This window comes from Vigna unguiculata, chromosome 6, assembly GCF_037176805.1.
Source record: "Vigna unguiculata cultivar grain cowpea cultivar isolate G323 ecotype 2 chromosome 6, ASM3717680v1, whole genome shotgun sequence".
In the NCBI taxonomy this organism is placed as follows: Eukaryota; Viridiplantae; Streptophyta; class Magnoliopsida; order Fabales; family Fabaceae; genus Vigna; species Vigna unguiculata.
This window is the reverse complement of record NC_140797.1, coordinates 37,023,669-37,035,910: the sequence shown is the minus strand read 5'-3', so window position 1 is coordinate 37,035,910 and position 12,242 is coordinate 37,023,669. Positions and strand designations below refer to the sequence as shown.

Genomic DNA, 12,242 nt, shown 5'->3' with positions numbered 1-12,242 from the left:
TTTTGCTTCCCGTACCTCTACAATTTCTTCACACATCCCCAGTTTTCTAAATGACTATTTTATCTTTTATAAAAGTGATTTTTGGATTATCTATTTTGGAAAATTTGTGGGTTTAGCTTTCTGGAATATCCAGAATATGATTTATAAAATGGGATTTCTAGTATGGAATTTTTTGAATGAGGTATCTAAAATGAAAATTTCAGAATACGATTTTCAAATCGTATGAAATGCATTTCAAAACAAATTTTCCAAAACAGGATTTCTAGATCAAGTTTTTTATAATGTATATATTACTTGCAAAATGAAATGTCTAAAATAAGCTTCCCAAAACACATGAAATGTGTTGCGAAAAGAGTTGTCCAGAGCATTTTCTTTTTCTTCATGCTCTCTGTCTTCTTCTTTTCCTCTGCAGTGGTAACGACGTGAACAACACTAGTAGCAATGACAAAAGTAGTGATGGTTAGATACAGTAAATGAAGGTATTCTAGATTTATTTATGTTAGTGTGAATTTTTTTTTATATTATTTATAAGATCAAAGTTGGGTCCTTGAAATTTAAATGATTAAATATGTTCTTGATCTCACTTTCAATGAAAATTAGAATTAGTCGTCATTCGAAACTTTCACTTTAGCATTTAAGTTGTTAACACCAGTTGACTCATTTATGTCACAATATATTAAATGAGAAACACATTTAAAACGTCAAATAAACTTAATAAAATTTGGTTAAAATGATTAGATCCAAATATTTTTAGAGATAAGAAACTAATTCCAATTTTCAATGAAAGTTAAAGGACCAAATACATATTTAATCCAAATAAAATAATTGTGTTCCAAAGGTCCAATAGCCTTACAATAGAATCAATTGAGGAGAAGTTTAACATTTTTGGTTAAAACCAATTAGAGGTGAATTGCAACTATTGTTGTTTGCTTTTGTAAAGATTTTTTTTTCATGATGCTTCTTATTAATGCAACTTTAAGTTGTATACATTACAAAAAAATTGCATATTACCGACAAGTCTAATTTGTCAGTAAATCATATTTACTGACGGATTATCGACAATAAAAAATTCATCAATAAAGTGGTTTTCATTAAACTTTACTGACAGATAAAAAAATGAATTGATAATTATTGACAAATTTTGGCATGCGTTGGTAAAATACCCGATTGAGTCTCCTTTCTCCTCTTTTTCCTCTTCTTTTTCCTTTATTTCTTCATCTCCTTCCTCCTCTTCTCATTGTCGATGTTGTGGTAGAGTTCCACCACTTCATCATCCTTTCTTGTCTTCCTCTTTCCTCTTCCTCTTCTTCTAACTCCTCCTCTTTCACCCTCCTTATCTAACTTCAGCAACCACCATCACCACCATCTTCCACCTCCACGTCAACACCATATCACTGACGTTCCTTTGCGTCACTGGCGCACCTCTGTGTCAATGTCCACCCACTATCGCATCGCCACCATGTCGCCTCCTCCTCGTCCTCTTCTCCTCTTCTTCTTTCCTTCTTATACTCTTATTCTTCTCACCCATTTCCCCTTTTTAATGGATCTATCGACAAATTTAAATTGTCGATAGAGATAATGGCAAGTTATTGACGATAATATCTGTCAATAATAAAAATTGTAAATTTTCGACAATTTTTGTTGTTGGTAATTGTAATGATAAATTATCGGTAAAAATATCCTTCAATAATACTAATTCTTATTTATTGATATATTGTTCTAACATATTTTACGGATTTGACACTGATAGAAGTATCCGAAAGAACACTATGGTTGGTCCTCATGACTTTCTCACTTGGACTCCTATAAATCTAACTTGTAGCATGTCAACCATCCTAGATCTTGTTCTTCGTTTTGTTCTTAGTCCAACTCTAGAATCCACAATCATGTATTTCTTGTAAACCCTAACCTTTGTATCCTTTCTAACTCTCACTCATTTAGTGACATTTGACCCTTCCAAGCTCCAATATATACTATGACTAAACTAGTAAAGTCTTACGTGCAAAATAGAGAAAAGAGTCATACCACTTTTTGCTTCAACCTATTTTACTCTTGGCTTATAAAAGAGAGTGAAGCTCATGTAATTGACTTTTTGCCAAGCGATTCATGAGAATATTTATCCCTATTGCAAAAGCAGTGTACAATGATACTAGATATTCCTACATTAGGATAGCAAGATAATTTCTAATAGTAAAGAGTGAAGCAATATCTCCGTGAATTCACTTTAACTATATTCATAAAGTACGAAGTTGAGTTTTTTGTGAAAATTTATATGAAATTTAGCAAAATTTTGATAGATAAATTTGTTTGGGTGTGTTTGAATATGTAATAAAAGCTAAGTATGTATTTTTTGTTAAAGGGTTGAAGTATCTCAAATACTTCATACTCAATATATTTCTTTGTCGATAAAAAAAAATATAAGTCCTTAAAAACCTAATAATTAATCACGTCCGCAATTTTAAAATTCTATTAAAGGACCGCCCTACACATATATCTTACCAACTTTAATCTACCTCTCTATTTTGCCATTTATACCCAATTAGCAGCTATGGACCAAACATAAAGTATCATTACACCTTTTTTCCTACCTAAACTATTAAATTATTGACCACATATACAAATAGATAGTCAAATATATCATTTCTGATACAAGTGTGCCTTCTTGAATTTATCACTATTAAAAAAACTCATATTTTCTGCCAATTTTGTTTTGAATTTTTTTTTAGGAAATACTTATAAATTTTGTTATGAAAAAAAGATTTGTAGGAAATTGCTGTCAATTTTTTTATAAAATATTTTGTATAAAACACTTTTCGCAACAAATTTTGTAAGAAATACTTGCGAATTTTATAATTTTGTAGGAAATAATTACCCACGAAGAAATTATCTGCCAATTAAAATTCTTAGAAAAAATAGCAGAAAAAAGCCTTTTATTACAAATTTTTTTAACAAATTTGCAAGAAAATTCTCATGTAATATGAGAATTTGTAGTAGTCTCATTTCAGACCCATAGTTTAACCTAGTCCAAGATAAATATTTCTTCCGCCTAATGCATATATGCATGCTCATTATCAAATTTATGTACATATTTCTATTTTTCTAATGTAGTTACATTTCACATACATTTTCTATTTTATAAAAAATTATACATTCACGTATTTTTTATGTTCTACAGTACACAATAAAAAAATCATTAATTTTTTGGAAAGAAAAACTATCCCAAAGATATACGTTGCTTAAAAATGATAACGTCAGTTTACTTTAAATTTTAGAAATTAAAAACATAATTAAGTCTTTATTTATTTGTTATATGTATTTATAAAAAACTTTTAAATATATGTTTCTTAAAATGATCACACAATTAATATTTCCTTTAGTGATTTACTATAAATATATGATACAAAGAATATTAACCTGATCTTTGAAAGATAATGCCCTAATGACAGCATTTGGAATGATATAAATGATAAGAATATACTTTATATACACATACACTGAATAATTTACTAATTATACAAAATGACATTGACAACTTAGACATCACTGTTTATCCTATTCCTCTACACCAATCATGTGTGAATGACATTTAAGTGAAATTTCAATGTGTAAGACCACAATGAAAACATTAAAATGGTGTTAAAAAAATTCTATCTATGTATTCACCAAATTCATTGATATGATTCTGGTACCAAATCATTCTGTATTTACTAACTCACAAACAATGTAAATTTTGTACATTAATTAAATGCCATCAATGTGGTGGATTATTCATTCCTTATGCATGCAATGATGACACTTCGTTATGTATGAAATCAGTTGGCACTTTATGCACAAAACCAAACACTGTCATAAAATGCTGTCATAAAATTGGTGTATATAAACATGGCTGGTGGCAGAAGAAACTACAAAGGAACACAGTTTTCTCTTCTCACTTGTTTCTCTTGTTTTCTGGTGACAGTGATCATGTCGAGAAGAAAGGTGCAACTCACATTCATAGCCAATAACTCAGATAGGAAGGCATCATATATCAAAAGGAAGAAGTCACTGCTGAAGAAGACTGAGGAAATCAGCACCCTTTGTGGTGTTGAAGCATGCACAATAGTTTATGGCCCTTATGCTCCTGTGCCAGATGTTTGGACATCCAAATCTGGTGTTCAAAACGTGGTGGAAAAGTTCAGGAATACATGTGAGCATAACAAGAAGATGGCGACTCAAGAGAGTTTCCTTTCGGAAAGAATCGCCAAGGGTAGAGAGAAGATGAAGAAACATGTTAGGAGCAACCAAGAGAAGGAGATGACCATGTTCATGTTTCAGTGCCTTAAGAATGGGAGGGTTGAGCTTCTCAATAACTTGACCCCAGATGATTTGAATGTTCTTTCATCAGTGATTGATAGCAAATTGAGGGATATTAATAAAAAGATGGAAACTTTGAATGTTTCTGAGATGCTACCAAACCAAATCCAGATGATGCCACCACCAGCAGTACTACCAGTAGCAGCACCAGAAAACATCATCGTACCACCAAATCATGGCGATGGAACATATTTGAATTCTGATGACCCCTTGCAAAGCCAGTGGTTCATGGAGTTGCTCAATGATAATGGTGATGAGGAGACAATGAAGTCTTCATTTGGAGATCCTAATCTCCCACCACTCTGATCTGGTTTTTGGCCAAATTTGAAACAAGCATACATATGTGCTTGTTGAGTCATGAATTGTCTATGGTTTCTAGGTTTGTTTGCGTGTCAATGTGAAGAAACAACAGTAACTCATTACTCTTTATGTTAGTTTTCTATCTGGTTGATCAATATGTTTATCATTGTTTTGTGTAAATTTCTCTGGTTGTTTGTTATAAAAAGTTTCTTCTGCAATTAAGTCTAAACTCACTTCATAGGATTAAGTTATTGCAAACAATTTACACTGTTACAGTTAGAAAGGTTTCCATTATACAAACTTTCTACAGTTGTGATAAATGGATCTAAAGTCTTACATCATTTCTATGATAGATCTAAAAATTAAAAGAGATTTGTCTATTTTTAATTAATGTTCATATCTGAAATTTAAAAGTCTTTTTTTTTTCAAATGTTGTTAATTCACATGCATTTTTTATGTTCATTTGTTCTTATCACCACAATTTGTTTGGATAAGCACAATGATAAATTCATGCACCCACACTGTACTTATATAGAAAGAAAAAACTTCTGATTCTTAAAATTGTCACACAATTAATATATCTTTTAGTGGTACACTAATGGATATCTTTTTAGTATATTACTCAATCATATATTTCATACATGAATAAAAAAAATAACAAATCATGTATTTATACATAATGCAAATCTTTTAAATTTAATATCATTAAATTTCTGGATTCTGTATTTTGTTCTTGCTTGGAAAGACACTAAATGTTACATAATGTGCAAAACCAGTTGGTATTTTCACTTCACACAAAATCAAACCACTGATCTATTAAAGGAGGTTGTTTGGGGCAGAAGAATCTGCAAACAAGCCTTTTTACTTCTCTTTCTCGTTTTTTGTTCACCACCATGACTTGGAAAAGGTTGAAACTCATTGAAAGAGAATAAGGAGAAGGAAATGACCTTGTACATGTTTCAGAGCCTTGAAACAAGGAAGTTAGAGGAGGATGGTAACATAACCATAGCAGATTTAAATGTTCTTTCATCAGTGATTGAAAAGAACCAGAGGAACACACAAAAAGATCGGAAACTTTGAATTCTAATGAGATGACATTGGTGACGAATTTAAAAACCTAAGTGAGTGAGGACAATTAAAAATTATTAGGAAATACAAGTATATAAGATTAGAAGGACAAAATAATTTTTTTATAGATATTTGGTAATAATTTTAATAATCAAGGGAGTGTTTGTCCATGGTCAGCATCATGTAGGTCTGTCACCGGATGGTACCATGTCAAACCCAGGTGCAACCAGCTGCAGCTGAAGAGACAAAACGGGTGAAGAATGATGTCTCAGAAATGAATGCTAATGCTGATATAATCTCCAACTTTAACTAAGAAGTATTTTTGGGATCATGTTCTTTTTTAATAGTTTAAGATTAAATATATTTTTTGTCTCTTAAGTTTCGGTGAAATTTGGAATTAGTCCCTATTCAAAATTAATTCCAAATTTTTAACCAATTTAGTTCTTCATATTTGAAAATACGTGAATTTAGTCATTTTAACTAAATTTTATTAAGTTTATCTGACGTTCCAAGTGTATTTCATGATAATATTTAAATTGTTTACACCGTTTGACACATTTTCGCTTCAATGTTAATTTAAATATTATAATAAAATACATTTAAAATATTAAATAAACTTAACAAAATTCGGTAAGAAAGACTAAATTCACGCATTTATAAAGATGAATGACTAAATTGGTATAAAATTTCGAAAAATGATTACCAAAACTCACTCAAACTTGAGAGACCAAAAACATATTTAACCCTTAAGTTTGTTGTGTGTAAATGTGAAGACACAACAACATTAAGTCATTTATGTATACTCTTCATAGTTTACTTTGGTGAATATCAGTTAGTTTTGTGTGGATTGGCTTGCCAGTTTGATGTTACATGAATTTGGTTTGAGTGTTTTAATTTATAGAGGATGATTTGGTTTTCTTGAATAAATAATCTTTTGGTGTGTGGTTAGCTCTTGCTGGAAAGTTGTTTTATTATGTGTTATTCAATCTAAATAGTTCACAATTTTTCAACTTAAAATCAGATAATATGATTTTATTAATCGGAATTTTAACTTTTGAAATATATAATTTTAATTTTTTTTTATTTCCAGATTGTATATTCAAAAAGGTAAAATAAGAAAAAAAATATTAAAAAGATGCAAGGAAGAAAGATACGAAGGTGCAAAACGAAACTGCCTCAATATCGACTTGATTGTTCAGTTTATAACCCTAAACCGAACACTATATCTAACATAATATGAGTTGATTGTTTTTAAGTTTTTATATATTAATTAATACATGAATATGTAAATATTTTTCGTGATAATACCATGTTAGATCTGAAAAAAATAAAATAATTAAGCGGAAGTATAACCTAAATCAAATCTTTCTTAAATAAATAATATGCAAAGTAATAAAATGTATAAATCAGAGAAGAATCAACAAACACCAACACTTTTAATACAATGTTAATAGTTCATCATCTAATACAATCTCCATTGTAGTTAACTGATTCACCGTATCCTGAAAACTGCTCAAGTACTCCGTCATTGGAACCATCCTTATATTTCAAGTTTACTAGCTTCCTAATAAGAAATGTCTTGTTCAAGGAATTTTTAGATAACTCACTTAATCTTTTCCATAAATTGTAAGCAAGAGTCTCACCTAACACATGATGATAAATAGATTGATCTATCCATTGTCTGGTCACACTAATAGTCTTCCTATTCATTTTTTTCCAATCTCCATCAGATTTATCTACTGGTTGAATACAATTTTCTTCAATAGGATCATACAAGTATCTGCAAAATAACAAATCTTCCATGTGAGATTTCCATATTGAATGATTTATAGAATCCAATTTAATAATGGTTCATGCACCATCATTATCTCCCATTTTCAAATCATAAACCAGAGCCCCTAACCTGGCTCTGATGCCCGTTGTTGGGAAGATCTAAAAAAATAACAGATAACCGAAGGAAAACTCAGATCAAATCTTCCCTAAATAAATAATATGAAAAATAATAAAATGCATAAAACATATAAGGGAGGAATCAACAAACACCAAAACTTCTAACAAGAGAAACCTCAATATGGAGGAGAAACCCACGGGACCCAGTCTAGTAAAATCTTCTACTAATGAAAATTAGTGGATAACACCACAAGTTCTCTTGGAGATTCCTAAGATCAACATAGCACTATTTTCTTTATTAACAAGGTGAATAACAAACCTCAATGGGTACCTTAAATGAATAATAGAGGAAACCCCAATATATGAGAAGAGAAATAAAACTTTTTCTTCAAAGTAACTTCTCTGCACAAATTTGCATAAGATAAACTGATTGCTCTTTTCTTTTTCTTCAGTCTCTGATGGCTTCTTTATTTTCTCACCAGAGACACTCAATCTTTTTTCTATCTCTCTGTTCTCACTTTATTTATTCTATTTATTTTCTCTCATAATAAATCCAATGCAAAATTGTATATTTAAATTGCATAATAAGTCGGGATTCCATAAATTGATAACCTATTTATACCATAAGTTAAATATGCTACTTTTTTATATTTATGGGATATACTATTTAGAATATATCCCATAAATATCCTCTTTGTAACACTCTCAGCTTCGATGTATAATAATAATAAATAATGTTATAATAATGAAATATAATTTACCTCATTTACACTATTATACATACTATGTTTAATGATTTTTATTTGGATGAAGGTGATTTATGTACTCCACTAATATACTTTAATCATTATCCTTTCTTAATCACATTTTACAACTCTTAATGATGTGGTTGATATGATGTCATTTCTGGCCGTCATTATATCATTTTGATCTAATCATACTTATACTTAGGCCAAATACATCTCTAGCCGAGTAGCTTTGACCAACAATTTTTATCCAAATCGTAACATATTAGTGGCACCCCTACTTTAGTATGTTTTTAAAATTTTAATTAACTATTGTTTTTTCATTAACTTGTTAAAAAAGGTCATGTCTTTACTCATTCAAGAAAGGTGTTTTAGTGAAACAAATTGATCTGTTTAAGTAAATATAAATAAATAAATTCGTGTTAGTATTATTATTATATTAAAATCATTACACATTTTTTTATTAATAATAACTAATATATAAATAAAAAAAATTAGACATGATATCTCAACTCAAAAAAGAAGAAGCATGAAGATAGTGCTCCCAGAATAACAAAAACAGTTTCTTTGTGGGTTAATATATAGGACAAAACAATTTTTCTTTTTTTGTGATTGACAGTGCTCCGAGAGAATTTGTAACTCTATTATACAACACATACCTAGGTTTGTGAAAGGTTCATCCTGTTTACTTACTTAGGCCTTCCATTTTTAATGGTGCACCTAGGAAAAAAAAAGGAAAGATGCTTATGATGGATATAATTAAACTAGTTAATATTGTTGTTGGAGTCTTTTTTCCATAATTTCAGAATTTAGATTTTCATAATTTGATGTTACTTGTGTTTTGTATATATGGGACTTGGTATAATCCTCCCATGCTTCCGTTATTCTTTCAGTTTTCTATCTTTATATATCACCACATCTTCTCAGCAATAAGTTTTAAGATAGAATTTTATATAAACAAAAAAACAAAAATACCAACAGTGAAACACTCTAGATTGTTGTTGCTTTATAGTAATTTGTGATTACTTTAGCTTAGACAAAATACTATCGTTCTTCTTCGGAATTGAGCATAAACATTCTAGGAGGAAAGATTGGAGATTGGTTCAATCACCTCTTAAGTTCTCTATTGATTTAACTTATCTTCTTATTTTATTGACAAATAAATAGATATATTAATGATAAAACACTTGGATGCTTTAACCTTTTACACAGAAAATAAAAAAAAATTAGTTCATCAACTACAAATCCAACAAATTTAGCATATAGCTTTAGCTACCAAGATCATGTTCATCTTCTTATAAATTTTCACAAAAAAGTTCAATAAATTATTCTATACACACATGTAGAGTCAAATATGAGACTATTGTTTTACTCATTCATATTCTATCGACCCTTAAGCATGATATATCAACATGTCACAAGTTACATACACTTCTCTTGCATATTGAACATGCATGTCTAGAGAGTGGTTTCAATGAATTCTTAGATTAAACATGTCCCTACACCCACTTTACAAAGGATTATTTTCTTTTCATTTACAAATTATTATAAAAAAAATCATATATGTCCTTAAACTAAATTCTACTTCAATTGTTTCTAATGTAAAATGTTACCTAAAAAGTTAAAAATTAATCGATGTTAAAATATTTTTTGTATTGGATAATAATATTTTAATTCACATTTTTTGATCCATTTTAACTCATTTCTTTAATCACCATTAGATAATCTATTTTTATTATTTTTAGTGATGTGATGTAATGATATAATGATATGATGATTTAATAATGATTGAAATGATGAGTTAAACATAAATAAAAAAAGTGGATTAAAATATCATTAAGCTAAAATACTCCGTGTCTAGATATGTATCATCACAAGCCTTTTTCTATCTTGGTTCATATCACTTGCATTTGTTATATATGTTCATTAATGATTTACAAAAGCGTCACATATATTTCCATAATTGATTAGATAAGAATCACATGCTTTTAGGAAGAAAAACTTCTAAAATCGTGTTTCTTAAAATGGTCACAAAATGAATACATAATTTCATTGTCTATTTTAAGTATATGTGACACGAAGAGTTTACTCTAATATGATGACAACTCTTAATATGCAATTAATAAATTAAGAAAACTATGTATCCACGCATAAAAATTAAATGATGAGATTTATATATACGAAACCTGTTGCCATTTTTAAAAATGAAAAAACTTTAAAATACTATTAAAGTTGCAAACTCTCTATATATGTATAAAATTAAATTACGAAAATATCTTTTAATATATTTCCATTCTCGTAAATTTCAAAATATGCCGGATATAATTCATGTATGGAATGAATTTAAAAAGTGTGTAAAACCAGATGACATTAACCGTTATAAATACTATTAAAAAGTTTAGTCTATAAATATATATCCATCAAATTCAACAATGAAAATAAAGATTTTCTATACATAATATTGTTTACCAACTCAATAGTAATCTACTATCTCATGCATAGTGTAGATATTTGCAAAGTAATTAAATATCATTAAAGGTTCTGATTCTGTGTATCTTCTATGCATGTGAAATCTGAATGTGCAAAACCAGTATATAACATAAAGTGGTTTCTGGTGACAACAGAGAAACCAGAAGAAAATCACCATTTTCTTTTCCTCAGAAAACATGACAGGGAGAAAGGTGAAACTGGCATTAATAGCCAATGATTGTGCGAGAAGGGCATCGTATAGAAGAAGGAAGAAGTCAATGTTGAAGAAGATTGAAGAACTGAGCACCCTTTGTGGCGTAGAAGCATGTGCCATAGTGTATAGCAGCTTTGATCAAGAGCCACAGATTTGGCCATCAGAATCAGGTGTGAAGAACGTGGTTGAAAAGTTCAGGGCCATGCCTGAATGGAAGAAGCACAAGATGGGGAATCAGGAGAGTGTGATGGAAAAGAGTATTGTGAAGGGTAAAAGGAAGATTACGAAACTTGAGGAAGAGAATAAGGAAATGGAGATTACCATGTTCATGTTTCAATGCCTTGATAAAACTAGGGTTCAGCCTCCACATAACATGACTTTGCCAGATTTGAATCTTCTGTCATCGGTGATTGAACAGAAACTGAACGACATTAGTAGAAGGTTGGATTTCACAGATGTTACTGACATTGTAGATACTAATCTTAAACTCTAATGAACTATATATATATAGCTTCAGAACTGTTGTGTTTTTCCTTTGGAAAAACATTTGGTTGTAAGCAGTATTGTTAGTTTAATGTTGGTGTCTGATCATGCTCTGGTATGCATAAAAGTTCTGGTGAATTGTTTTATATGAAATAATTCTCAAGCTCTCCACAATTATTATTGGGTTTAGTTTTGAATTAACGACTCTGATTTGCATATCACAATTACAGCCATATGATAGTACTAGAATGTGTGTGTCAGAGAGAGAACACATTCTTTATAGTTAACAATTTGATTGTTCCAGCAAAAATTGTCATCTCTGTACATAGGATATTCTTTTCACGATTCGTAAAAAAAAAAAATTAAATTCTGTTTGATTTTATTTAAATTTGTTAGAAGTCTCACATCAATTAGAGATGAGACAATTTCATAGGGTGCAACTTTCTTACAAGCCGATTTTGTAAGGTTGAATTAGACTTAAAATCTACGGCTTAGGATAAGTTCGAGAGGAGTGTGTTGGAAGTCCTACATCAACTACAAATAAGATAATTTTATAGTATTAATATATAAGTTTTTTGTGGGTTGAGTTAGGTTTAGATTAAAGAATTTTAATTTGAATACATTTTTTTGTTATTATTAAATTTTTAATTTTTCAAAAAAAAGTTATAAGATCTTTTTGAAAATTTGTTAAATTTGATTTATATGGATTTGAGCTTGAA

At 29.5% G+C, this 12,242-nt stretch overlaps 1 protein-coding gene and 1 pseudogene across 1 annotated transcript; both read left to right on the top strand.

The window, feature by feature from the left end:
- The first annotated feature begins 3,963 nt into the window (after positions 1-3,963).
- LOC114188526 (agamous-like MADS-box protein AGL80) lies at positions 3,964-4,659 on the top strand. Its single transcript, XM_028077099.2, has one exon. It carries the CDS (start codon positions 3,964-3,966, stop codon positions 4,657-4,659), a length of 696 nt encoding a protein of 231 aa, XP_027932900.2.
- A 6,363-nt stretch (positions 4,660-11,022) lies between these two features.
- LOC114188525 (agamous-like MADS-box protein AGL80 pseudogene) lies at positions 11,023-11,533 on the top strand (annotated as a pseudogene).
- The last annotated feature ends 709 nt before the right edge of the window (positions 11,534-12,242 follow it).

What these genes read in the sequence shown, in the direction of transcription:
- LOC114188526 (XM_028077099.2), top strand. Translation starts at nt 3,964, where the DNA reads ATGTCGAGAAGAAAGGTGCAACTCACATTCATAGCCAATAACTCAGAT.